General features: G+C 37.4%; 1 protein-coding gene across 4 annotated transcripts in view; it reads left to right on the plus strand.

Moving 5' to 3' along the window:
- The window catches only part of TBC1D5 (TBC1 domain family member 5), a 278,265-nt gene that overhangs the window by 177,208 nt on the left and 73,371 nt on the right, over positions 1-27,686 (plus strand). For all 4 annotated transcript variants that reach the window (XM_014937837.1, XM_014937839.1, XM_014937838.1 and 1 more), the window contains exon 14: positions 22,945-23,087. In XM_014937837.1, the coding sequence (XP_014793323.1) occupies positions 22,945-23,087 (143 nt within the window). The remainder of the gene's footprint in view (positions 1-22,944; positions 23,088-27,686) is intronic.

Here is a 27,686-nt window from a genome sequence, read left to right on the forward strand (position 1 = left end):
AGGGGCATCACAACATACCTGAATTGTTCCCTAGACAGTATTAAAAAGAAAGCAGTAATATCGAAATTGTAGAGGGAGGCAACTAGATTTCTAACTGTGGTGCCAATGTTTGTAGTCAACAATGAGACATAAAAAAAATTGTAGCCCATGTTGATAACAGCAGGGTTTGAGGTTTGTATTATTAGAGCTTGCCTAAAAGTATTAACACACAACTCATGTATAGCCTTTATATAAGCTATGTTCTATTATATATTTTGGGGGGAAATAAAAATCTGTAAAGCATGAAATTGTGGTGTTACAAAACGATTATTTCTAAAAGTGAATTATCTCATCTCATAGTAGTACTAGCTTGGATTGCTATGTTAGATGTCAGGTGGTTTATTTCTGAGCAAAATACAAATTAATAAGTGTACATTTTAATACTTACCTAAACCAGTGACAAGAAAATAAATACTACTTTTTATTTACCTTGCAGTTAACAACCATGTGTCATTGTGGCATCTTTTATTGAAAGGAACTTTATTTAAGTAGCATAAACTTGTTGGATGGGCTTCAATTAAATGATGATTTGTTAATGCAAATGTGTAGCGAATGACTGGTAGTACATCTGTCTCTTCATCCATAGGCCATTACTGTGCAGCATTAGCACATGATTGTAAAAAACTGGAAATCATTATATGCAGGTAGTACATATTCAATCAATTCTGACCTTATGTCTCCAACGAATAAAAAAAAAGTATGCAATGTAAATGATATTTAATCTGAACCAAAAAAAAAGGCAGGGGGAGAGAATCTTTGAATATCTGCGATTCAAGCTGTTAGATGATGTGAGGTGACTGCTGTTTGGGATTGATTGTTATTGGTGGCCCCAGTGGGGAACAGCCAGCACATTAATCCTCTCTTACTCCTCCCTCATGTTCCTCCAATCCAAATAGTATTTTTGTTTATATTAGGAAATAAATACTGTTCCGCTTATTTTAGAATTCCTTTTTTTATACACCTCTCTTTTGGAGATTGAAAGGAAAAAGCTCTATATTGATGACCAATGTTAGCCAGTTAAGCAGGCAGTGACAATTAATACAACAAAAAATCGTACAATTAGCTTCAGCTCCATAAGTGTCTAATGAGCCATTTGTCAGTCTTTTGGTGAAATAAACTACTCTATCTTAATTCTCCACTCTTGCAGCAAATAAATAGAAGTTATGAAACACCCGGGCACCAATAAAATATAATTTATTTTTCAGGGCATGGCAGAACTCCTTACATATCTAAAATGAGCGTGTTATTTACAAACGACTTGTGATACTAATATAAAAAAGGATTTCAATGTTAACTGCTTTCGTTCTGCAGTAGATATGTTTTCTTCCTGATTTGTTTAATCATTTAAATGTATAATTACTCCTAAAGGCATGTGAGTTAAAATGACTTCTCCTGACGTGATTAACTCATAAAGCCAAAACAAACCTCAGAGAGGACCCTGAGAAACTGCAGTCTGCAGCCCAAACCACCACCAATGTCAGGAAGGACAACATACATGTTTCCAATTGGGAACACGTCCTTGCTGGTGTTCCCTTCCTGACCCTTCTGGCTGTGTCAGTGGTAACACCACCTTTCACAAAAAGCACCACAGTAGCAATTGGTGTTCATGTGCCACAATTGGTGTTGATGGAGGTGGAGCCAACATGGTTGGGATTACTGAAACTCCTTATCCAGGCACTTGTGACCAGTCCATGGTAGCCCTCAGGGCTCCTAGAGCCCTACCTCTGCCAGACCTCCCCAGAGGTAAGCAGGGGAAGCAGTGGGACGTCTGGTCTGAGGGACCTAAGGCGGTCTGCAGAACCTTTTATTGTTCTCTGCAGGCAGAGCAGGAGGGCTGATAACGCTTTCCTTCCCCATTCAGGTTGACTCAATATAACACAAACTGGTGAAAATATTTCAAACCACATAAGTTCTTCCTTACGCATCATTTTAACAAAAGTTTGAATTTTACTCTGGTTCAGTTTTGTGATGTCTTTTTGGCCAGGTGTCTTCCCAAGCTGGTTTTAAAGCTGCCAATAACTTGGTATTTTTCAAAAAAAGACAGAAAGAAGAGGACAGGACAGAGCATGATGTGTGGACGGAGATTAGTTACTAGGTCTCAGAGAGAAAGAGAATATTCCAGATGGGAGAAGCCACTGAAGAGACAACTCTTACTAAAGAAGCAAAGGTAGAGAGACGTTACAGCTCCTGGTAGGTGGATGTATGAGGAGAGAGTGAGGAGGGATTTACTGCTGTGAATGGAGAAGGGCCACCTTCACTGAACTAGGCTTGAAGAAAGCCTGAGATATTTTTGGCACATTGAAATATATGCTTAGATGAGTGTCCAGTCAGTTCTATTGCTTCCCAGTGGAGAAGTCTTGCACAGGGGAAAGCAACTGCGTTTGGGCATCCAGAGAGTTGATTTGGGAAACCCATGCAGCAGGTTTCAAAGCTAGATACAGCATTTCATTATGACGGTCATTTCAAGATGGTAGTTCTTCATACTCAGCCATTTTTACAAAGATAACAAGCCAGGTTCAGACAAGTGTTGAACAAAAACAATAATGACTAAAGAAAAGTAGTCCCAGAAAATTGTGGACAGTTTCAATTCAATTCTGACAGATGCTAAATTTCTAATAGACTAGAACATAGAATTTATAATTCTATATCAAGCTGTCACAAAATATTCAAGAATTTGCTGTGAGTAGGAAGTCTGCAATTCTGGGAGATCAGATGAAATTATTGAAGAGATTATAGTACAAGAAGAGTGGGAGAAAGGTGTCACTGGGGGGAAGGAAGATTTTAAGTTGTAGTTTATAGAGGAGATTTAACAGACCTTTTGTATTCCCACCCAGTTTTGAGCTAATGTAAGAAGTTATTCTGATTGCAGTCTCAGATGAAAAGGTGAAACCTTAATTTGTTGCATTTTGCTGGGTATAGTCATACTGTCTTGAAGTCCTTGGGGGCAGTTACTTCTAGTTTCCTTGTGGAAAAACACACGTTCTGAAAAAATTATTCCAATTCTTGTGTTTATGCTAGTGATTCTTCTGAGTGGTCAATGTCCTAAAGCCAACCATCAGTCTATGGTCTAATTTGTTTGCTTGGCAACCAGGTTTTAGGAGGACTGCACTGTATGTTGGCACACACAGAAACTGGATTCAAGTCCTTTTTTCCTTAACTTTTTGGTTGTCTTTTAGAGATAGTATTTTCAGAGCATGGACTTTCAATCTTGAAAAACTGTAGTATGTCCTCCTAAGCAACACAGATGTGTTACAGATAATATACTTAACTGTACTGAGGTTTCCCTTAAAATAGTTCTGTTACAACATTTTATCCTTTGCCTAATTCTCTCAGTATATAGTTTACAATTGTAACATTTGCAAATGGCAACTGGAAAGATTTTTTTCATTATATCTGCTATCTGTGTTATAATATTTGCCATAGCAAATAATGTAATAGAGGTCAAAATTCAACTTCTGTTACAAGCAACTGCTTTCACTGGTCCTTCACTCCAAGTCATCTCCCTTAGAGTCTTTTGTTCTTAACCCAAATTGTTCTTAACCCAAACTTTAAAGGAAAGCTAAAACTAGCATTAGATAAATAGCAGACAACTGTGGTCTTATTTATAGACTCAAATAAATGATGATATATATATTTATATGCTAGAAATATTTCATTTTGGTATTTGTTTAAAATTCAAAGTCTGCCAACTCTTAGTCCTTGAATAGACACAAATAAGGACTGGGCACATTATTCTCCTGAGCACTTAGAATTCACAGCTTATTGGCATTTAAAAAACTAAGTCTGCAGTATTCTGAGAAATTTTAACGGGGGCTTAAAACCTCACAAATAGTTTTCCCTCTAAATGCAGGTTTATGTTATAAATTGTCACTAGGTGGCAATATTAGTGACGTCTGTCCACCCAGCTGGATGAGGCAAAACTGGCAAAATACAGGTTGATAGAGCAGAATAAAATGGGGCTGTGTTTTTTCCTTTCCCAAAAAGTTCAATAACAGGATAATAATGAATCACAACATCTAGGAGCCACCAAATTGATGGGCTGGGTAAAAGACAAATGCTGTCAGGCTACCTGTGTTTCTAGAAGAGGTAGGAAAGTGTTGATGCCATTGTACAGGTAGTAATAAGACCTCGTCTGAAATGCCATATACAGATCTGGTTAACTGCGTTCAAGAAAGATTAATCCAACCTGCTACAGTATAATTGCTGGCACGTAGCTTCCCCAATCTTCTGATCATCATCAGCAGCATTTTTTAAGAGGAACTTAAGAGAGTTTAACTTACATAGCCAAAGAATAAATAATGGATAGGAAAATGAGTGATTTTAAATTGGACTATGTTGTCAAAAGCAAAATGATGCAAAATGGCCTCAAATTTATATAGTCAATATCAGAAGGTTGCAAGGGGGCCGTAATTATAGCTACCTGTTAATAGGAGTGAGCTCCTGGAGCTGTGTGATGACAAGAATAAGAACAAGAAACATCAGTACAAGATTAGTCTTAATAGAAAGCAAACCTGTAATTCATTAACTCACAGTCACAGGGAAGTGAACTAAATGAGGTGGGGCTCTCTTTCAGTCCTGAAATAATCCTCTGTGGATCTTTTAATTTACCTCCTGACCATGAGATGTCCAGTGTTAATCCAGATGTAGCATTTATAATGGGCATTCTTATCAAAGGATCTTAATGTTTATACCTATAAAGGTATCATTTGCTTAATGATGAGTCATTCTTGAAGATGAAAACCAGTCTTCATTGGTTACTGGTAAAATTTTCTCTAAGTGCTAGGTGTTATTGCTGGGTTTTTCCCCAGGAAAATTCCTTCAGCTGCATATGATTTCTTTGGGGAAAACTGTAGGTTTTCCACTCTAAATGATAAGCTCACATTTATTATTTACACTTAATTCAGAAATAGGCATTGTGTGAAGTGCTTATTTTCGAGAATCCCCACAGTATTTGAGAGCTTTTTGTGTTTTCCTTTCCATAAGCAATAAAGTTATAATGGGGTTACAGGATCACACTGAATTTGTGCTAAGGCATCTGCTAAAACTTTCTAGCAGAGCCTAATAAAGCCCTGCCCCATTTGTGACATACCAAATCACATTCTCCTTGCCTGGTCTGACAACCACAGCTCTTAAACAGCTGCTGGGGTAATTTGCATAAAGGAGATTGTAAATGTCTCATCAGAACGCATGCAGCGCAATCCACCCAAAAACCACTGCCTGAACACCAGGAAAAGAAGATTGTAGTCATAAAAATTGTGGCTCTCATGATTTTAGATTATGGTCTCCACAGTCTTACAGCTTTTGCAAATACCAAGCTTTTGTTGAGGGGGGAAAAAAAAAAAAGAAGAAAAAAAAAGGAAAGTTTCATTTACCAATACAGAACAATACAAACAGATGCAGTGTTGCTCTCTTGACTCAGTCTAGCAGAAAATTGACTTCAGCAGCTAAGGTACGTGCTGACCCCTCCTCATTTTTTCACCCCAATGATAAGTGAAGTGATCCAATTGAAACCATTTAGAATAACATTAGTAAAGCCAAATTATTTTTATGGTAGTGAAAGGAAAACAAAGAAAATGCAAAAGAAAGTTAATGCAATACAGAAGATTCAATAAAGAATAAAAAACACAGAAGTTAATACAATATGTTAATTGTCTGCATGCATCTGCTGTGTTTTATGATGCATATTTTAATAGAAACTAGTGTTACAATTATGCATATTTTGATAAAAATCAGGGCTATAGGAGATGTACATGCACAACTAGGATTTCACAATGTGACAGGAATTAGGTGTATGCATTCCCTGAGTTTTAGCTGTGTAACTTCAAATTTCCACTTTGAAACCTCATTCTTCTTTGCCTTGAAAGAATTATACTGTAGCAGTTTGGCACGGTAATGAAACTCAATGGTATAACTATACAATAGAAAAGTCATTAGGCTCCACAAAGTTAGTGGCTACGTCAGCTAAAGCCACTGCTAGCCCATTGATTCTGTAATCTGCCCATTTTATAGTGCAGATTGAGCTTTATTTACCTGGTACCTCCTTGGTTAAAACACCTCCTCTGGCCTCAGTTCCTGGAAACATATGTCATACTTGCAGCTACACCAGTCTCAGTTGCATCATCATCAGTAAGTACAAAATTGCTAATAGTAATGGAACATATTGTTGTCATCCTCCTTTCACTCCAGTTTTTAATCATCTGGGGTGCATAAGTTTATTAGCACCCAAGTCACCTATATCCTTGCCATTAAGAGTTTACTTACGATCTTGGTAAATCTGCATTTCTCATAATTAATAATTTTGCATATGCCTGTGCAATGGCACAACTGACAGCAATTGGTTCAATGCCTTTGAGTTTTAATACTATCAACTTTAAATTGAAAGGGATTTGTAGTCAAAAGGTTATACAAGGGGCATAACCTCAAAAAACTCAAAAATTACGTGAACTGTTTTGCCTTCTGTAAATTCCAACTGGTTTAGAAAAAGTTTATCAGATCACTTTAAAGGTTTCATTTGTCTCTTTGGGTAGGATATCTAGTTTTACGGCAATGATGGGAAGTCAGTAGATTCAGTGTAGGTTCAGCTTCTGTAGAGCCCTTGTCTGACTGAGGCAATAAAAAGATATTGTTAAGATAAATTTATTGTTAGACATTAAAAAGATTCACCATCAGTACTTTAGGAAGTTTTCTGAGGCACCGGGGAAAAAGTGCTTCTAAACTACAGGTATCTTCATCTCGTGGCTAGTATTGCTGACCAAATATAAGAAATGTGTACCTGAAGGTATATGCTTCATTTACTCATACCAGTAATTAAACAGTTCATAGTAACATGGTTGGCTAATAATGTAGCAGGACAAGGTGTGTAAGTAGTAATAAAACCTTTCATTAAGGCAACTATTATGGTTGAAAAGTATGCAGGCTTTCACACACACAAGCTTTTCTTCAACTCTGAAGTAGACCAACCAAACTGAAAAACCTAAGTTTGAGTTAAGGTTATTGCTCTGAGTTTAATTAGTAAGTTACCAGCCAGTGAATCCGAAAAGTGTCTGATACCTGCAGGGTAGAGGTTTGTCAGTAGAACAGTCAAGTGGTAAGGTGTTTTTTGAATAGGGATAGGAGAGAAGTAATCTACAGATTTTGAAATATAGGGTTGAGAGAAAGTACAGTGTGCTGTAAAAATGGTGTCTTTTAGGTGTGTTTTTTATTTTTAATTTATTCTTTCCAAAGTTGTTAATGTCTTCAAAATAACATCTCTACGATTGACCAATCATCCATCAAAGGGCCTCTTTGCCAGTAGAAGAATTGTGTCTTACTCTGTGCATTATGTCCTTGCCTCAGATATGCAGCTTCTTCCTTTCTTGATGTGTGTATGTAAAATTTGTATTTCTGAAGGACACATTCAGAATCAAAATGTGACCTTTTATTGTTTTCTGCTACTGATAGGTTAATTGATAAATACTACTCTCACTCACCTTAGGCAGTGCCAAGAAAAGAATATCCTCTCTAAGTCTGAGGGTTTGATGTGTGAAAAAACCATAATTTTATATATTATGGTATTCATTAAAAGATTACTCACCATTGTTTTATCATAATATTAAATACTGCTTTTTAATTTAAGGGTTTCTCCGATAAAGATTCTAATACATAGTACTTGATGAAACTTATTATGCTTATCTTCCATAAAAAGAGGAAAATGATATGAGACAATAATTTGCCTGTGGCTGTGCCTCCCAATTCCTAAATTGGTGCCTCATCCTATGGGTTACATTTGCTTTCAAAAGATTGGATGTGCTTTCAATTCTTTTATTCTTCATACTATAGTTCTTACTGTCCTCACCAAGTGCTTTCCTAAAGATGATGCTGGATTAAAAAAGTCATATTTGTTACTAGTGGTTGATTGGACAGAATCAAAATGAACTCCCAAGAGTCCACAAATTCTCACAAAGCCAAGGTGAAGTCTGATATTATGAGCATTTTCTGAAGATAATTTTCAGGAGACAATTGAATAGGAAATTTGAATGTGATTGCTCCAGTCATTTTTGTGCTACAAGTGTAAGTGTGGTCTTAGGCTATAAAGGTCTTTGAACCTTTGGGTATAAACCTCAGACTTGGAGCTTTTAACAGAAAAGAAAGAAAGAAATTAGATAATGCTGCAAGGATGGCCCACATCAAATTCTCTGACCCAATCAGAAGTGTTCCTGAGCCAGCCCGTTTTGGACACCAAAAGCTTGCTAAATTCTCTGTGAACAGATCCTTTGGAGACCATGTAAGTTCCATATGAAAGTAAAATCCGTAAATGATTGGTGTTCTGAACAGTGACCTTTTAAAAGCAGACATGGGATCACGTATCTGAGGTTGTGGAATACCATCCAAGGCAGTAGTAAAAGAGTTTATAATAATCATTGTTTCGCCATGTTCACAGCATGGTTCAACTGACAGAGATAAGATGCCACCTCCTCAGAGGATGCGTTCTACCTGTTGCAACCAACTAAATACTCAGTAGCATGATTTCCTCCAAATGAAATACCACCTACATCCCAACCAACCATTAGGAAGAATTCAGTCAAGAAGATGTGCTTAGAGGAGTTACAGAGGTTATGACAAATCAGTGCGATCTGTTTTAGAGTGCTTCTCTGTTCCCACAGACTGAAGGGACTATTTCAGTCCATCTGGCAGGAGGTTTCCAGTGCTACATGCTCTGCTGCCTGGGATGATCAGTCTGTTTAACAGACAAATGCGTTTGGCTCCATCAGACCAAATGCAGCACCAGGCACGTTTCTGGCTTCTTACCCTTCAGGTACATTGTGGCATCATTATTCTGGAGCATGGAAGAGTATGGTCAGATAAATTAGCTTTTAGACACGGCTAGCCTCCAGCCCTTCCTTTTCATACTTCTCCTTAGGGAACATTTATCCTGTATCTGATCACATCCCTCCCCATATCTCTCTTTCTCTAAAAGGTAGGGAGCAGCCTGCAGAAGAGCCTACCCACATTCATGGAAATGCCTCCCATGAAACAGGCGTTTACCTCTACCCCATCAGACTGACACTTTCCCCATCTCCATTTGCCAGTTGTAGGAAATGCCAGAGGATTAGGATGTCAGGTCCATTTTCAACCTGCCTAAAAACAATCCTGAAATGTCCCTTGTGCACCTCTCACGTTAGCACTGGAAAGTGGTAGGTTCAGAAAAAGATATTTCTCTTTAGAAGTCAGTTAAAATACAGTTTTAAGAAAACAGATCAAAGTGTAAAGAGGACAATAGAATTCAAATTAGTGTCATTTTGAGATATCTGATATTTCAGATGTGTAAGTATGCAACAAATTTTCTGCCAGAGAGGCAGAGAGGGATTTTTAGTTTCCCTTTTCTATCCTGAAATTTCTGAGAAGCATAGAGACCATTGGAACTTGAATTCTCTGCTGGAGGACTGATTCTGGCTGTTAAGAAACAAATAATAAAAAGTACTTTTTTTGATTTCTGAAATGGAGCACCTGTTTGAGGTAGAAAGCACTGTAAAACCTAAAATATTTTTCATTGTGACTGGTTTTGGTTACTCTATAACAATAAGTAAATCTAAAACAGTGTATTAGCAGACAAAAATAGGGTCTAGAAGTTCCAGCCAAGTTTGCAGTGGCAAGGATAATGAGAAACCCACATATGCATAGTAGAAAGTTCCTGAGAATACTTACTCCCGTATAAATAAGATAGAAATGGAGAAGAAACAGCTCCCATTGTCTCTCCACAACATTGGCTGGAGCCAGGACACAAGAGTTGTTGTAAAGCATGGCTTGCTGTAAGAGTTGTACTTTTGGTGCCCGTGTGGCCAGTCCCTAAGATTTGTGACAATGAATGTGTGTCAACTCTCTGGGCAACCCAAACTCTCACATTTCCTATCCCACAGTGCCTTGCTGCACACGCCAAAATCTCCTCCTGGGACCGAGATTCTTCCTAGCATGGAGATTTAGCTTTGGCCAAACTGCTTTGGCCAAGGTGGAGTGATTATGGTCTCATCTGATCTGTCCATATTTCAGGCACAGTTTTGATTTAACCTTAAATGTGGATAGCACAGTTTTTAACTCCTCTTTGATCATGCTAGTTTGCTCTAAATATTGAGTATCAGTACTAGCTGAAAATATAGCATATATTCAGCTATATTATGTTCAAAATTTGTGGATGGATAACAAGGAGAAAATAGATGCATCATCTTAACCGTCAGACCGTAGAGTCTGCGGTATTTTATTCACTTCATTATTCATTTCATTCTAGTCATAATCGTGTCCTTGTGATGGCCTGCAAAGTAGAGAGCAGATTTCCAGCATGGCAAAGAGCAGAACACACCCCAAGAAAATGACGGTTCTGCTCCCTCTGCAGGGTTACATCTCCAGCTGCAGGGTCTTCTCTTGATCTCAGAAGCAATGTGGTGGGCAGGGGCAGAGTCCCCTTTGGAGAGAACAGTCAGTTCAGCTTTGAGCAAGGCCATATGCAGCTGCTTTCACCTTCTACCAGTACCTGCTACGGATAAGGAGAAAGCTGAATCCATGGTACAGGCTTAGGGCTGAGCCTACTTTGCACACAAATTACCCCTTAGGTCGTCCGTGTTCTCCTCCTCAGCTCCTACATAACAATTCCTCAATGATACTTCCAGCTAAATCTTCTGTTCCCTCTCTTGTCTAGGCTTCATCTCTTCCTTCTTTCCTTCATAGTGTTTACTTCTTGTTTCCCTCTTTGAATTATTTACCTCCTTTACACCCGATCTCCCTCCACATATGAATGTCTATGTGCACAGATGGGATTTCTAGGACAGTCAGTATATAATTTCCCACAAACACTGTTATTTAAAAACAAACTTAATCATCTCAATCAAAAGGGCATAAATGGAAAAATGATTTTACTGATTTTTTTTCAGCCTTAGAACTAGTTTTCCATCAAAAGTTGATATGTCTGATGAGATGCAGATCCAGTACCTCCCTTTTGCCAATAACTTTATTTTGCTGATCGAGCCCTATTAGTAGTGAGCTGTGTGAGGTGTGCACATCATTCTTGGTTTCTTACATGAGCATTTGTCAGCAAGTTTTATGCCTCGATGTCTTGTCAACTGAAATTCTTGTCATTAAATAATGAGTTAAATTTAGTTAAAAATACTACACCTGCTCAGAGCCCTCTGTCTTTTTTTATTTCTTTACGAGTACTTCTGTGTTTTTAAACAATGTATCTGTCTCCTTACAGTGCATGAAAGATCCATACAGATGGAAGATAGTGACCATAAAAGGAAAGCTACCATTAGGGTAGAAGTAGATGTATTGGAAAAATAGATGAAAAATAGCAATTCTTACTGTTCTTTTTAATAGTAGACGGTGAATTTCTACAATACTGTGGGTTTTCTTAAAGTTCTGTGCTTCTTAAAAGCTTCTTACATATTGTCATTTTACTGTTATTTCCACAAACTTGGGTTATTGCTTTCTCCTCTCATGTCCAAAATAGGTAAGCACACTTTCATCAGTTGTGTCCGTGGCATCCCTGTGCAGCAAGATGCTAAATCTTTAGTGCTTCTTACTCCTTTTAATAGGGACTAACTTGTTGATTCCTAACTGTGGACAACTAGTCAAGTGTGGAGTTGTCTTTGATTGCAAACATTTTGATTTTGAGTGACGTGCTGGTATAAACAGATTTGCATTAGCTGATTTGCAAGAAATGTTAGAGAAGTGGCAGGACTACCGCTATGCTTTCAGGAGGAAAAAACGGCAGCCTTCTGTTATTAATGAATTTTTTCAAGCTTTTACTTCTGTCTTAGAGGTGAACTTTTAGAGACGGGCAGTTTGTCTAACCACAAAATGAAAAGAAAGAACAATTCAAATAAGCATTGTTTTTTAACATATACTTTGTGTTTGTAAAAGCTGGCTCATAAAAATTGCCAGCTTGTGTAGCTGTCAGTTCAGCTGACCAACCTGACAGGAGCGCTGCCCCGTGGTCCCTCTGCTTGGAGATATACATTTCATGCATACGGTAAAATGTAACTCATAGGTGTATAAAATCATAATAGAGTATTTCATCATGTCTAAATAAGGGTAGGTGCGTGCTCTCTGAACGGTTAACCGTTGAAAACACTGAATACAAAACATTTGACACTAATTTTAGTGGTCAAATCCTCCCCTGGAAGAAGCCTGCCTTGACAAGCCGCTCACGAGGTCCCTTTTGCAGAGGGAGCCCGGCGTGATGGGTCGTCGCGTAAGCTACTTGACATTTGTCCCCAGTCAGACCGGATGCCACATGAAAAATTTACTCAGGCGCGGGGCTCTCAGGAATAAACATTTCTCTGGTGTTGCTCACCAGGGACTCGGCAAGGTGAGCGGAACTCCAACTTGTCACGGATGCTCTGTTCTGACAAACATAAGTAGATGCTAATGGCTAAATCGTGACAGAATAAAGTCCCACAACCATATGGCTAATTGCCACAACAATATCTTCAGTGTTATTAATCAAGTTTTCATAGTGTGCCATGATAATTGGAATAATTAGAAACAGCATAGGCATTGCTTACCTCCGCCGCACATACTGCAGACAGGGACCTGAAACAACCACAATTGCACTTTCTGTGCAGCGTTGTTTAGTGCTTTCCTTTCCAGCAAATACTGTGGTTAATTAATGAATTAGCTGTTTGCCACCAGAGTGTTTTATTGCTAGCAGGGCTTCTGCAGGGGCACATAGGTAGCTAAATGAGACCACTAAGCCCTTGCACATCCCCGAAAAGATGCGGTATTCCCCAAAGGCTGCCGCTACACGGCACAAAACTCCACCAGTCATTGGTACTTTGTTTCACAGGTAACCTGTTCTTGCAGGTAATATGTAAACCAGCTTTTTTAAAGTATATACAAAAAGGATAAAACAACTTCAAAGTGTGCATTTTCTTGTTTAGCAGTTTAAATGAAAGTATGACTCTGGATAATGATGATGCAATTAACTTACCAGGCAAAAGAAATTAACTCTTATTTGCCTTACCCTGCTTGATAATGGAATTGGGCTCCAAACTTATATTCTGCCTTTGAACTATGGCTATAAATAAAGTGGTCATTCTAACAGTTACTTACAGTAAGGAGCTAAATCATCATTTTGTGTGCTACCTATTGGAACAGGCTCACTTGGTTCTTGCGTTTAGGGGTATGACAGCAGGGAGGAAACGCTGGTGTTTCCTCAGTACATGCATCAACATGTAGTTGACTGGTCACTAAAACTGGCAGATTGATGATGATGACTCCCTTCACTGGATGTATGAAGGCATTTAGCCAGACTAATAGATTGAAATGGACTGCTGCATGTATGGCCTCTGAACAGCTTCTTAATTTAGTTTTAGAGCGTACAATAGATGTAATATTGAATTCAGTGATGATATAAATCTTCCCTCCTCATTTTAAAAAATAAATAAATTTATTCTCTGGAGTTGAGAGCCACAAGGAGATTTTGAAATGTTATATGCTTAATTATAAAGAGGTTTGCAGAAGTAAGCCCCCAGTTTGGGTGATAGGTAGGAATTCTCTCCATTTTAGGTTTATTGCTGTTTGATTTTGACTCTCAAGGGGCAGGCATCCTGTTACACTGTGATGAAAAGAAGTACAGAAGGTCAGGATTCTCTCCCCACTGAAGGCTGCTGTGGAGGTGGTCTGACCCCTGTGGGTAGCAGCTTCAAACAGGGAATTTCCAGTAGAGTTCCTTCCTCAATAGAGTTGCTGTAAAGTTGGATACTCCAGTCATCCATGAAAGATACCCAAACAAAATCCTGGATGCATAGAAAATAATACTTTAAAGTATCTGGCTAGTGGGCTTTTGCATCTGTTTTGGTGTCCTGTTATCTCTACATATTTTTCTTACCAGTTCATTGGCAACAAATTTATTTATCTGTGGTGGTCTAGTTTTACCTGTGTTCATATTCAGCATAATTAGCAGGAATTTTCCCAATACTAAAATAAGGATTCCTCAAAATGGTACGTATAGTGAGATTTTGTTGATGTTAATAAAATCATCATTACTGGTGCCTGTTTTATGGTGAGCACAGCTGCCAAATAGCTTAGTAAGTTTTTTTGTTTTCTTCATATCAAAGTATCACAATTTTAATTTCTTATGCTTTAAGCCCAACTGAAAGATGATCACTTTGTAAAGGCCATGTCCTTTTACTTCAGATATGTTTCACGTATATTTATGCAGCTTTATGAGATAAAAGAGTCAATCTGATATATAATTTAATTAGCTTACAGTTACCATTTTATTTTCTAATGCATATTCTTGGATATGTTGCCACCTGTAATTTTACTATGAAAACCTAAAACTATCATTCTTATCAACTGAATTCTCTGAAACATCATAAAGCACCTGTGGTGGAGTAATGGAATGAGAAATGACAAAAAGACTAACCTGGATTGGTAAAATAGTGGTACAGTCACCACAGGCGTGTTGCCTTGTTGATTTGTATACAGTGTATTTTCCAGTAGCAGTTCCATTGCTGAATGTAGACAGATTACTTCTGAATTTTTTTTTAAAAAGTTAAATCTCCTGAAATTTTTAGTATGTTTTGTCTAGCATACTTGCAAAAGGTAGTTTGATTTAACATTTCAATACAGAGTAATAGTAAGAAGGTTCAATTGTAGATTTTGATTTTTTTATGGACAGAGAAGGCATTTTATTTAATATTTGTGGTAGGGAGCTCTCCAAGAGAGAATATGAAAATAGAAACTTTGTAATATTTTCTCAGTGCTTATTTGTTTATTTTAGAGCTATTAACAAATTCTCTCTCTTCCTTTTATTTTAAAATACATATGTTTTTGATTAAGTCTTGTCCAAGAAATATAATAACTCTATAGAAGATTTAACAATATGAGACAGTAAGATGTTATTGATTCCTCTTTTACAAAAAGATTGTACAAAAGGATGGATGTATCCTTTAAACATACTGCATGCATCTTGAATCAATGGATAAAGCTATTAGCAAATTTATTTTATCATCTTAAGAACTGTGCTTTAATTACAACACTGAGAGTTGTTTTTCTAATATAATTTCTCCACTTTAAAACCAAATTTAATCATTGCTGTTTAAAGATGGAAAAGTTGGGGGGTGGAATTCCTAATTGCTAATAGCTGATATCAGTAGGAACTTCACTAATTTAGAAGTGCCTCTTTTGTTTCAATAGGTTTATTGCAGCAAACAGTGTTTAAAATCATTCACCTGTAATTATTTTTGTTAAAAAAAAGGAAATGTTTTTGCTACTCAGCAGTGCTTTTCAAAACAAAATGCACATGCATCATCAGTATTTAGGACTGTGGGTTTGAATCGCGTAGATGGAAAGAGCAGTAAGTATTCAGTAGACACACCTTCAAGGTCTGACATTTTTCTCTTACAAGTGCAGATATTGGTCATTAAATTAGGGTTTTAGATATGTATCAGAGATGAAGTCTCATACTCCTTGTACTTCAGGGGTGATTATCATTGACTTCAAAAGGCTTTTTCTAGTAGAATGTAGGAGCCGCTTCTGGTCCTTTTTGTTTATCACCATAATTTTATCACACTGAACTTTGCTTTTTTAATCTGGGTGTTGTCTGAGCTGTTTAAATGTAGTTGTGTTACAGGAACATGGCAATATTCTTCAGTCTTTTTCCATTGAATAAAAGCACAGTTTAGCCCCAAGAATTTCTAAATGAGCTGGACCCTTCATGTTGTTACCTCTGTATTCTGGCTAACGTTTAATAAATGGGTGCCTCAACTTTGATCTGCAATATTTGTTGTCAACATGAAACGCCTTTTCAAAAATCTTGACAAATGTCTGAAACTTCTGTCCTTTAAAAAATTCAGTAAAAATTATTTGACTATGCAGAGAAACTGGAATTCTCTCAGAGAAAATAGTCAGAAGTTCATCCATCAGGTAAAGAAAAGGTGAACCAATTGCTTACAGGTTAAGACCTTGTTTCCACCAGTCATGTTAGGAGTTTTGCATTAAGAAGATCAATCAAATAAATTACAGACTCAGAGCAGTAACCAAAGATTATACAGGTTTATGAGTTTAATTAGTTGAATTCCTGCCTTTATGGGATTGAATCAGATCCAATCTTACATGATATCTAGCCAGAATTTTGTAATAACATCTGATCAGAATTTAAAGATTCCAGTATGGGAAGCCACCACATCTTTAGGCAAGTTTCTCCAATAGTCTACTTGTCGTTGCGGAGGGTTTATTTTTGTTTATGGGGTTATTGTGGCTTGCAGGGAGGGAGGGGAGAACTGCTTGTGGTGATCTTCTGGCAAATATTTTATGTGGCTTTTTGCTGGTATGAATTTGTGTGTCATTTGTCTTCCCCCTGGTGAAGCCATGTTGATGTTTTTCTTATCTTTCATGTGCTTGGCAATGGTTTCCATGATTAGCTGCTCTGTCATCTTCCCAGGGATCAAGGTGAGGCTGACTGGCCTGTAATTCCCTGGGTCTTCCTTCTTAACCATCTTGAAGATAGGAGTTACATTTTCTTCCCTCCAATCTTTAGACATTATCGCAGTCGCCATGATCAATCACTGATTAATGAGAGCAGCCTCCCAATGACATCTGCCAGCTCCCTCAGCACTCATGGGTGTGTTTCATCAGAGTGTATGGATTTAACTGTGTCCAGCTTGCTGAAGTATTCCCTGACCTCATCCTCTTCCACCAAGGGTACATCTTCCTGCTCCAGCCTTTTACCCAATCTCTGGGACCTGGGATTCCTGGAAGCCAGTCTTGCTGGTAAAGACTGAGGCGAAGAAGGCATTCAGTATGTCAACCTTTTCCATGCCCCATGTAACCAGGGACCCTTGTTACAGAGTAGAAATGTGGAGCAGAATTTTAAAATTGGGTATAGGTTTTAGTGAGTATGGTTACCAGTGATCCTCTCTGTAAAAGTTGGTTTAAAGTTCCTTGTCATTGGGGTGTATACAACAGTAGGGTGAAGTGGCAGGAGAAGTGTGCACTTGCAATGGCTTCATGAAGGAGCAAAATAGGTCATTCTTGTCAGCATTAAGTGGATTCCCATAAAGTTGCACAAAGAACAGTACAACAGTCCAGAACTACATCAGCCACCAAGACCTTAGCAAGAACGTGAAGGAAGATGGTCTTCTCTCTGACAGGGACACCACCACTTCTGGTGCACATGCCCAAGGCACCCAGTAACTGGTACCACCCAAGAATTTGGCTGTAGGTGGGGAGCAGCAGTAGCAGACATGGAAAATTTGAAGCCAAGGGCAGCACTGTTGCCAAAACCTAGCCAAAGCAGGCTAACAGGTTCAATAGTTCTATTGTAGTACATTCCTAAAAATATTAAACATTACTGCTATGAAGATGCAATGGCACCTTTTTCATTGAGCACATTCATGCAAGTGAGTATATTACAATTGGTGTGGCTTAAGACAGCAGAACCTTTTTTTTGTACTTCTGGTTGTCTCTTAGTCTAAGGAGAAGCTGAATTATTTGTTGGATGCTGGCAGACACTTTTTCCCTCCTTATCACACGCACTTTTGTACAATCAGCACACTGCTGGAGACGATGTGGTAGAAATCTATGATATTTAAATGTTTTACAGCCTAAGGAAAATCTGATCATCTTGTCTGCCTTCTCAAATGACAAAGGCCACATAATTTTATCTAATAAATCCAGAATTAACATTTGATTTTATGGTTGAAGTAGACAGATCTTCTAGCAAGATGTCTGTTTTTATTCCCTTCACAACTTAAGGCAAAAAATGCAACATATGCTGTAACAATATCTCACTGTACATCCTTTATGGGTGGTGTGTGTATGAGGGTATGCTGTGTGTAAAATTCTTAGCGTTTAGATCGAACACATCAGAAGTTTCTGTAAATCCCTGAAAGTCTGGTGAGCTTCCCACATAACTACTTATAGCAGTTTTTTGGCTTTATTGAGATTTCACATGCTTCTTTCTGTTCTGACAAAATACTGGATTTTAATAAGGTTTTGTTTATTTTAGAAATGTCATTTTGTTAATTGTTACACTTAGCTTTTTTGCCTTTATTCTCATCTGTGATCATTAAGAGTTCTTCATGCACCATGAGCAGTACTGCCCTTCCACAAGACCCTTGTTGATGAGTAGCTGAAAGAACAAGTTGTGATTATACTTCGGGCATGTTTCCTTCACTGTCTTGTATCATTTGAAGGTTTTATTAATCTCCTTAGGACATTCTGTACAAAATCCCTGAACTGTATAAAGCCACAGGAGTCTTAATAAAAACAAGATTTATTAAGAAAGGAGACAGAACACTGGATAAATGGACTGTGTAACAAGTCTAAGCTGAAATGTTGCTAAAGCTTGTCTTGATTGGTCTTCTTCATTTCATTAAAAGCAAGTAAACTACTTTATACATCCTCTGATTGAACTTGGCTGTTTTGCCTCTGATTGCCTCTGGCATCTACCAAATTCAGGGGAGTTTCTGGTATCAAATGTCTTCTTTTGAGCGTTTTTGCTGTATATTTGCAGCTGTCTTTGCTCTTTTCATCCATGCAAGTGTTGGTGAGCCTGTGTTAGCCCTGCAGAAGGAAGATGTGCAGCTGCATTCTGACTGCAGCCCACCCCATGCCCATAGGTTGGAAACGTAGACATCTGAAATGGTAGTACAGGCACCAAGCCTACCCAGAACTTAACTGCCCGGCATTGAACTATTTAATTCTTTATCTTCTGTATAGCTTTAAGTTCTTTTGAAAGTACTCTACAAATTTTGCTGCTCATCCTTTTTCCATATCTTATTTTTGAACAAGCAGATCACAGCTCAAGTCTGTCTACCCTTTCTCCTAAATTATTGACCATGACTTTACATAGTAAATTGCACTGGCTACAAATGTTTGCTTGAACGTAATTCATGACAGAGTTTAAAGAGATAGAACTTACATATCATTTTCTCAGTCAGTAAACAACTGATGTTAATTTTGGCATTTCTCAGCTTCCGAGTGCTTAGTTTTGATAAGATGGTGTTCTTTTCAGTACTTACAGTCCATTTAAATAATTTTTTTATTTTAAAAAAAGCAGCGAAACTTGCACTGAAGATGAAATGACATCCTGCAAAATCCTGCTCACTCTCCCTTTCATTGCAAGACTTCCAGTAGTGAGTCTTGGAAGCATCAGAAGCTGGATGAACAGCACGCTCCGCCGTCACATCCATTAAGCGACACAAGCCATTGCCAGTGGATGATACCTTTCCCGTTTCCCTTGCTGGAAGGAGGGTGCAGCTGGGGGGAAGGACAGGGTAGCCGATGCACTCTTGGGTCGGTGGCAAGAGTTAGGAGGAAAGAGAATGTATTCTGTGGAAATCTGCACACTGCTGGGTTTAGGTCAACCAAGAAGTTATCAAATTTGGCTTTTTTTTTTTTTTTAATATACACAGCAAAAAGGAAATACCAGAGATCTTCTTGTTTTGATTCTAGACCTTCTTAATTAAATGCTTCAGGAAAAAATAAGTTAAGCACAAGCAGAATTTTTTTTAATGTTGTTCTAATGAATTGTGTCAATGAATCAAGCCTTGAGCAGACGCTTGGAGTGGAAATTGTACTGAAGACTGAGTTTAGCAAAAGTATAAATGGCTTAAAACAGGCTCTTACAGTAGAATTTTTAGGCAACTTGTTGTGAAGTGGTAGGTGCTAGATTTAGTTATTTAGAAGTAGCTTCAGAGTCATGCTTTGCCTTTCCTGGACTTCAGGTTTTTCTTATTCTTTATGACTTAACTGTGTTGTTTTGTTCTCATAAACACTCCTAAACTCTTTGTATTGCCTTGTCTGTAACCATTTCTTAGACTTACTTAGTTTTTTTTAAAAAGAATTCTCTGCCTTCCAAGAAGACAGAGAAGATAAGCAGCTAAATATATGTAATGCATGACGCAAGTTAATTTTATTGATGCTTGGAGAATTGTCCGTTAAATCTTAGTCAAAATGGTTGTGGTTTTAGTTAAAACTGGTAAGGCTGGATCATTGACTTATTTAATGGCTTTACTAGAGCACAGTTTTCTCCTGTTTTCCCTATATTGTAAGGTCATTAATGAATCATTATCTATTGCTAGTAATTACTGATGTCTTGAGAATATTGGATTAATTATATAGGAATCGTAAGTGGAAGATACGGTTACATATTCTATAATGTAGGTAGCAGTACCTTGGTGTATTGGGGATTTAAAGAATCTGGTTGGAGTTTTTTGTAGATTTTAATTGCGAAGTGTGCCTGGTAAAATATGAATTATTGTATTACTGCATGTGATAAAAGGTATACTATTGTGAGCCTCGCAGTCTGCAGGTGTAACAGATGTAAGGCAAGATTAACAGGACAGAACAATAATTAAACCACAGACAGCCATCTCAAAACAAAAAAGGAAAAGAAAGGTTTATCATGTCCAATGCAATTATTAAGTGTGTCTTAAATTCTCTGCAAATATTTGTAAAAGCAATAAAAACATGTTAGTTTGAAAGACAGCTTTTCAGTATGGACACTTACTTTAAGGAATTAAGATCCCTTTTTATGAATATAAAAGCTGAGTGAAGTCCTGCCATATGGCAGCATGGTTCATAGGCAATAGGGTCCATGGTTTATAGATGCTGTGAGCTAAACGCTGCTGAAGAAAATAAGAGAGCAGTTAGTATATATGCATTTACAACAGTATGAATTGCTTGCTCTCTTTAAGACAGGGAGGTTCAAATAATTAACGGTAATAATGTGGTTGCAAAAGGAAGTCCAGTTGTTCTTCAGCAGTCTACATCTGTGAAATGTGATACCTCTGGGGACTGAGATTTAATTTTCCCAGGAGAAAATATAAAAGCAGGAGAAAAAAAAGGAATGACTTCTGCTTGAGCAGAATAAACCTGCATCTACAAACGATTAACACTGCATAATGAAGTAGTAAAGAAGCAAAAGAGATTTCTAATAAAAGACTAATAACAAATCCCATTACACCATGGTGTATTTTTTCCCTTGAAGTGTATTAGACTTTTAGCAAGGATTCTGAATGAGATTTGGGTAGTAGCAAGCAAAGTCAGCTCAAATGCTTCCAGCTTAGCTGAAATTTCTTGCCTAACAGTTTGTGTAACTTGAAAGTTGTGGTTTTACAGGTGGGAGGGGTTGTTAATGCAAGTAATAGGCTTCACGCAGAGTTTGGGTAATGTTTGTGTCACCATAGGATAATAGTCTCCTGTAGGCTAAGCACTGCAGGGTAATGTGCCACTATATGGTAAAATCCCTTAGATAGAACAGACGTGGTTTTAAATGCACTAGCTAAGCTTTGCTTTTGTGCTAACAGTTCTTCTGACTTCTCTTTCTGAGGCCTGAAAATAATTCCTCATAGGAAAGGGATTTGATCAAAGAGGGAAATGCACAGAGTTTGTGTTTTGGCATAGCCAATATTGTGACTTTTATAATTACTACACTTCCATAAAAAGTTAGAAGACCTTAGAATGTAAATGTTTGATATAAGGATGAGATGATGCTGTCTTTTGAAATTGTGTATTTTCACTTTTAAAAGAAAACATGTCTTGCAGGCGAGAAAATTCTCTTAAGTCTGTAACATGGATGTTTTTGCAAATTATACATATGGTTCCAGTGGCAGGGGGAATAAAAGTTTAAGTGAACAAATCCTGGACTCACAAAACAGTTCCTTTGAATTTCTTTTATAAGAGAAAGAAAATCGTAAAAGCTTATGCTCAACTGATGTGGTGGATTCATTTGTGTGGAAAAGAACTTTTATTACTGGAATCAGGAAAAAAAAAACCAGATGCCTTAAACCAACAATGAGTTCTGGGACAAAAGTGGTTAAACATGAATTCTTACAAGTGAAACTAATCTTGATGAAATTTCTAGTTGCCTTTTTAGAAATTTTTGTGAGTTTTAAAGAATGACTTAATTTGCTTAGCAGAAATTTGCAATCAATCTTTTCTTGCCACTGCATAAACAGATTCCACATGCGTAGTAATTTGCATATCCTAGCTAAAAATGTAATTCATTATTTTTAAGTCCATTTTGTAATAACTATTTCAGGATTAATGTTACTAACTATTTTTTAGCTCTTTCAAATATAACTTCAGATAATTCTACCTAAAAAGGTACAAAGCCAGTGGGTCTGTTCGGGAATGAGAGGGAAGTGCCTTTCCTGAGGTCAGTGAATAAGTCAGTGTAAGAGCCAGAACTGGGAAGAAATCTTGAGACACAATTTTCTTCTACTGCATCTCAAGCTTCCAGCCTCAAGCAAATATTGCATTTAATAAGACAGATTTTCACATTTTGCTAGGTATGAAAAGAGATACGAGCAGGAATTAACTGTATAGTCTTCATGCAGATTATCACTAAATCTGGTAAAGGTTTAAATTAGGTTTAATTAAAATAGCATCCATAGCATATTTTACATGAAACTGCAAACACTGTCATCAATAACAGGGAGGAAGCCTCTTAACATAAGAGTCACCCAGTCCATTTTAACTGCTGGTTGGCGTCTGCCTCTGAACTGGCTTTCACTTCACTGTGCTTTTCGGGGCTTCTCATAAACCACTGGCTTCACTCTCCTGCTTTTTGCTGTTCCAGACTATTCTTGTGTAACGTTTTCTCCCTTTCATCTTAGATCACTATCACATTAAATGCTCAAAAGTATGGTATACAGGATTGATACGTTTTGTCCTCTGAGGTTCACCCTTGTAATAATATTAGTCAGTTAAGCTTCTACAGCCTATAATGTATGTCTTCTTTAATGTAGATGGAGTAACATTTCCACAAATGCAATTAGTTAAATTGTTATCACGGATCTTTGCACTTTGCAAAATTTTCTGGTAAAATGTTTTTTATTCTAGTTGATCCTGGGATGTGTATCCTGACTTTCCCATACTTGGCAAAACAGAGAAATACAAATCAGTCTTTTGTCTTTTTTTCAGGCGATGGGTAAGGCTCCTGTTTGGACGTGAATTCCCACTTCAGGACCTTCTGGTTGTCTGGGATGCTCTGTTTGCTGACAGTATCACCCTGAATTTAGTTGACTACATTTTTGTAGCCATGTTGTTGTACATTAGAGATGCCTGTAAGTATCAACTACCTTATAATCTTTTAAAAAAAGAGTGCAAACCTATTTTTCAGAGAAAGAGAACTTAAGAAATCCTACATTTCATTGTGACTTTTTTAACATACTGAAAATGGTTCCAAATGCTAGGAGAGGAGCCATTTATTATCAGACGCGGTCTGCTGTATTGATGAAACAAATTGTATCTTGGAGTTAAATGCAGGTTTGTTTTCTGAGTAGTTGTGTGTTTTTATGTGGAGTTGCAGATTTTATGTGGCGTTCAGTGACACAGGTATGTACAGAGCTCCACCTTCTGACCAAGCTCATGAATTGAGTGAAGCCTCCCTTTGACACTGGGAATATTTTTATGCTGTTCTGCTGTGAGAAATGTGAAAATGCACAAGACAATGACTCATAATTTTCGAAGATATATCTTGAAGGAGATTTAAATGCAGAGATGAGTAAGAATTACAAAATATGTTTATTTTATGCAAGAGTGGCATCTTTAACAAATGATCGTTTTATTTTATATTGGTACGCCTGAAATACGTGCAAAGGTGAATTCTTGTGGGTTAGTGATGACCAACAAATAATGACATTAAGGTGGGGACAACAAGAAAAGACAAAAATGTTGTTGGCTTAGATAATTGTGAATGGGAGGCGGAAGATTTGTAATGATTGAAGCATTTATTTCTGTCCGATGATTTTGCAAAAAACCCTATATACAACTTTGCCGCAACAAAGTATGCGTTTTGCATCAAGATGCATGTCTGTCATTAAATATATGAATTCCGAAGCATGCTGTTCAGAGTTAATTATATACAATCTGTAAGCTTTAGGTTATAACAAGGTCACATATTTGACACAATTTTGTATTCTAGGACACATGAAGTTTTCAACATCTGTGGTTCCTATTTTAGGGCCTAATCTTGAAAATATAACGTGCATGTACTTTACACGTACTATCGTTCCACTGCCTGCCTTCATGTGTTTTTTTAATTACTTTTTAATAAACATGCAGCATATAGAGCTACCTTACAGTCCTCTCAAAGAAGTGGACATTTAATTCAGTTTAAAGGTTTCAAAATTAATGCTGCCATTTCAGGATGATCTGATTCCAGGTCATTATGTTCTGCAATCTAAATCTGGCTTGTTTATGTGCAGTAAACTGAAATAATCTTAAATTTTTTGGTGTAGATATGTAGTGCAGATGCATGTAAAAATGTTTCTTAACATCAGTCTTTAATTTTGTGTCATTGTTTCCCTTTTTTTTAAAAAAAAACACACTTTAGAACTGTGTAAGTACCCTCTTTCTTCTTGGGGAGGGAAGGTTGTTCTTGTTTTTTTTCTTTTGCTTTGTGGTGCTCATGTCAGCTAAAAATGTCTTCTAGGCATCTGTATGAAATCGGTCTCCCTCTTTTCTCTGAAATCCCCAGGCTTAGTAAATAAAGTAATAAATAGCTTTAAAGTGGAGTACATTTTCCCAAATGAGATGCAAAGTCATCAGGGCAGCCAATACTTCATACTGTTTCTGGAGTAAGTAAGTTTTGTTCTATAGTTGGACCTAGTTACCTGTTATTACTCTAGGCGTAATAGAATGGTGAGTCAAAATACCTAGTCATAAATACTGTGAAGTTGAATATATTTTCAAAGTCAAGCTTAAACTATAGTGATTTCCACCATTCTAGATTGGATAAAGGAAAGCTTTTCTAATATATTTGTAATAGGAAAGGTTTCAATTTTTCCTCATTTTTTTTTATTGCTGATAATATTTGAGCTTTGAATGGAGTTCAGAGTTCTGTTGTAGAATTTTTAAAAACATTTTCAAATAAAATAAGTTTCTAAAACCTTCTCTTTATTCGGTGAAAGGAAATGGCAACTCAAACACTTGATGATGTTAATCATCTATAAACAAACCGTCTGGAAATTTTCAGTTTAAAAACTTTGAAGCAATAGAAATAGTAATAAGAGCTTCTAAGATGTTATGTTATAAAAATGTCAAACATAAGCAATGATAATAATACAATATTGAAAGCATTTGAAAGTTTAAAAATTATGCAGATTCCTTTATACCAAGACATTTGGGGACGGGGGAGAAGTTGCTGGTTTGGGAATTGATGGATTTTTTCCTTTGCTTTATTATGATGTTCTCAAGGACACGATTTTAAGAAAGTATTATTTCTGCTATATTTTTCATTTTATTTTAATTTTAGTTTTGAAATCCCCTGTTAGTCAGATGGTTTATTATTGAAGGAGAAGGGAGCATTTAGATTATTAGATTATTGTGTATACGTTTTAGAGATTACAGATACATAATCATGTACAAAGTCATTCTGTAAACTGCTCTGTTCAGTTTTACAGCTGCATCCAAGCAGCACTTTATCCATGGAGTAATAATCCTCATAAGCCAAGTGTAGAGTTGTGTACCAAAATATTAATGAGTTTTAATAAATTAATTTCTTAATTTCTTTGGAAAAAATCATGCAAAATGAACTTTTTTAAAAAAAATCTGTCCATTTAGAAGCACAAATATGTTACTTCTTCACCAATATGGATGTATATGCAGTTGTTGATGAAATCAGAATGGAGGGGCGGATGCCATGCAAAAATATATGTGTTTTATATATTTTCCTTCCCTTCAAGAAGGACAAAAATGAACAAACCTGGAAAACCTGTCTATATTTTGCATAGTAAGCTAACTCATTGCACCAGAAGCTGATTTTGAGCTGATCAGTGTTAAAATAAGTGTATTTTTGTCATCTTCCCACTTAAAGACTAGCTATGGCCATTGTTAGGATATATCTGTTCTTATCTGAAAGCACTCTGAATATTTCGAGGGAAATAAAGGAGTCACAGCCTCTTTTTAGAAGACCTGATTCGGGTTGTTTTTTTAATAGTGGAAGATGTCCATATCATCTATGTTTAACTCAATTTAGGGCCTACTAAAGACAACATAGCCATGTGTAAAGCAGCAGGGGAAAGCAGTACAACCCTTCCTGGATTAGGAAATTGTCTGGATATGAGATTGGTGGCATCGAACATTAAACTCTTTGAAAATGGCATGTGGCAGAAAATTAGGTTGAGGACACATGCAGTTAGTTTATATGTTTTCCACCACTATTATTATTGCTTGCGTCCAGCAACAGAGAAAAGTTGGTCTAAACTTTTCCCTTTCTAAAGCAGAAAGGGAAAAGCAATTTGATGTTCCTGTGGGCACCATATAGCAAGTATTAATCAAAAGGCAGTAAGATTACTTTCTGTTTGTAGAGGAGTTTCTCAACTCCTTTCCCTAGAAACACCAATTGCATCCTCTTTGGAGAGGTGAGAACTTGTTCACAATAAAAGTTGCATCCTTGCAACTTGGCAAGATGTGACTCTTGCCAAGCCAGTTAGTGAAGGAAAAACACAGGTACAGAAACACCGAGCTTATCACAAGGCAGCTGGTCACAGTGTAAGGTATTTCACCATTGAACTTCAGCGCTATCCAGGTACTGCTGAGACTGGATAAATTTGTGTTGCACAGAATCTTCTTCCGGAAAGTTTATGCTACAGTTGATTCTTAGAAATCTTTCTAACTCCAATATGCATATTCAGAGAAGGGGCATTTGTAACTGTTTTACTGCTATTTTCTCTATCATTTTTAAGAAAACTGCCTTTCTGTTGGATAATATTATACATTTTGTTCTGAAGGACAAGAACCATAGAATGGTTTGGATTGGAAGAGACCTTCAAGGATCATCTATTCCAATCCCCTGTCACGGGCAGGGACATGTTTCGCTAGATCAGGTTACTCAAAGCCCCATCCAACCCAACCTTTAACACTTAGTTCCAGGGATGGAGCATCCACAACTTCTATGGGCAATCTGTTCCAGGGTCTCACCATCCTCATATTGAAGAATTTCTTCCTTATGTCAAATCTAAATCTCCTCTCTTTCAGTTTAAAACTATTGAGCCTTGTCCTGTCACTACAGGCCCCAGTAAAATGTCTCTGTCTGTCATTCCTGTAGGCACCCTTAATATATTGAAAGGCCACAAGATGATCTGCCTGCAGTCTTCTCTTCTCCAGGCTGAACAACCCCAACCCTCTCAGCCTGTCTTCCTAGCAGAGGTGCTCCAGCCCTCTGATCATCTTCATGGTCTCCTATGGACCTGCTTCAACAGCTTGTCCTTCTTACACTGGAGGCACCAGAGCCGGGCACAGTACTCCAGGTGGGGTCTCACCAGCGCAGAGTAGAGGTGCAGAATCACCTCCCCTGACCTGCTGGCCACGCTTCTTTTGATGCAGCCCAGGATGCGGTTGGCCACCTGGGCTGCCAGCGCACATTGCTGGCCCATGGACAGCATACAGATCCCTCTGAAGCAAAGGGTACCAAGAGGTGGTTCAGCAAAGTAATCCCTTTAACCCAAGGTTCCCCAGCAGATAGACCACTGGCAACAATGTTCTCTTCTGTAAAGATTTCTGCATGAAAAGGGGATAGCTGAGTATGTGGGGAAAATCCTAAAGATAAATATAAATTTTAGCAGGCCTTCCTCATTAAAGTGTTGGAGTTTTTTTAACTCTCTTTGGATGGTAAGTTTTGTTTTAAAGTTCAGCTTTTAGGGAGAGAGAACACAGATCAT

Source organism: Calidris pugnax, unplaced genomic scaffold (genome assembly GCF_001431845.1).
Source record: "Calidris pugnax isolate Ruff unplaced genomic scaffold, ASM143184v1 scaffold11, whole genome shotgun sequence".
NCBI lineage: Eukaryota > Metazoa > Chordata > Aves > Charadriiformes > Scolopacidae > Calidris > Calidris pugnax.